General features: G+C 33.9%; 1 protein-coding gene across 1 annotated transcript; it reads left to right on the plus strand.

Annotated features, from left to right (window-relative positions):
* Window positions 1-740: 740 nt before the first annotated feature.
* LOC110098349 lies at window positions 741-1067 on the plus strand. Its single transcript, XM_020825166.1, has one exon. It carries the CDS (start codon window positions 741-743, stop codon window positions 1065-1067), a length of 327 nt encoding a protein of 108 aa, XP_020680825.1.
* Window positions 1068-1354: the final 287 nt, after the last annotated feature.

Below are 1354 nucleotides of genomic sequence, written 5' to 3' on the forward strand. Positions count from 1 at the left end.
CACAAAGCCAATGTCTTATCCCAAGGAATGGCCTATTTGTAATCGACTGTAAATATACTAGTGGATTTATTCAAATTGAGCCAAGCCCCGTTGTTTTTTCCCTTTCTCGGATTTTCCAAATAAAAAATATTGTGTTCTTCATATGTGAGCTGGATATCCGTGCGCTAAAACGTAAAATTATAACTCTATCGCCGCGTATATTCTAGCCGCAACAATAAGGAATCATTTTTTTAAATGATAAAATTTAATTTTTCCATAACACATTGCTTAGTACTGATCCAACTAACAGGCCAAGAAGAGCTTCGTATGGTTGGTTCAAAGTTCTGAAAACCTTTCTTTTTTTTTTCTTTTTTTTTTTTTTTGAAATTTTGAGTAAATTTATATAAACTCACACACATCACATACGCAAACTTCGAATCCATGACCTCTTAAATTAGTAGCCAAAACTTCCAGCCAATAGATCAAGATGAGCTTCCTAAGAGCTATTTTTTTAATATCACGTATTTGACCCACATATTTGTTCCTCACCTATAACGTCCTGAATTACCAAATCCTCTCTCTCCTCCTAAATAATCAAGCCTAAATAATATTTTTCTATTCTAATACATTGCTTAGTCAGATCTTGAATTTAAACCACACATTATATCCCCACTTATAACCGCCTAAGTAATTAAACCTTCTCTTTCTCTCTACTCTATATCCTTCTCTCTCATCCCATCACCTCTTATTCAATTCCCACCATGGCCACTATCTCCATCTCAACCATCTTCACATTTCCTCTCCTCCTCCTCCTCTTCCTCCCAATCAAAGCTGACTACTTTCTTCCATCTTCGACGACAATCGAATACCGACAAATAGAAGGCGACGCCATTGCTGCCCTGCAACGCAACCACAGCGTTTTTGCTCCTTACCGCACCTGCTCTAATTGCAAGTGTTGCTCGCCTGACGACTCCAAGATCTGCTCGATGATGAAATGCTGCTTCGGCATAGTCTGTAACTTACCAAACAAGCCTTTTGGGTATTGCTCATTCATGCCTTTGTCTTGCCACTGTAACTCTTGTAACTGACTTCCTTCAACAGTTTTAAAGGTTTTATTAGAGATTTAGATTTATTTGGGATAACTTTTTTATTATCTTTTAAAATAATTTTTTTAGTACATTTTTTTTTAAAAAAATTGTACTAAAAAACTGTTTTATAAAATAATGCTAAAGCTGTTACAAATGAAGCTTTTATTCTGGCTGAAATTGTAATTGAAGTAATTGGAAATTAAATGAAATAAATAACTGAGTGAGAGTGATTTATGGTATATATATATATATATATATATATATAATTTAATTAATTTCCATATATA

The sequence above is a fragment of the Dendrobium catenatum genome, unplaced genomic scaffold (assembly GCF_001605985.2).
Source record: "Dendrobium catenatum unplaced genomic scaffold, ASM160598v2 original_scaffold_50508, whole genome shotgun sequence".
NCBI classification, from domain to species: domain Eukaryota; kingdom Viridiplantae; phylum Streptophyta; class Magnoliopsida; order Asparagales; family Orchidaceae; genus Dendrobium; species Dendrobium catenatum.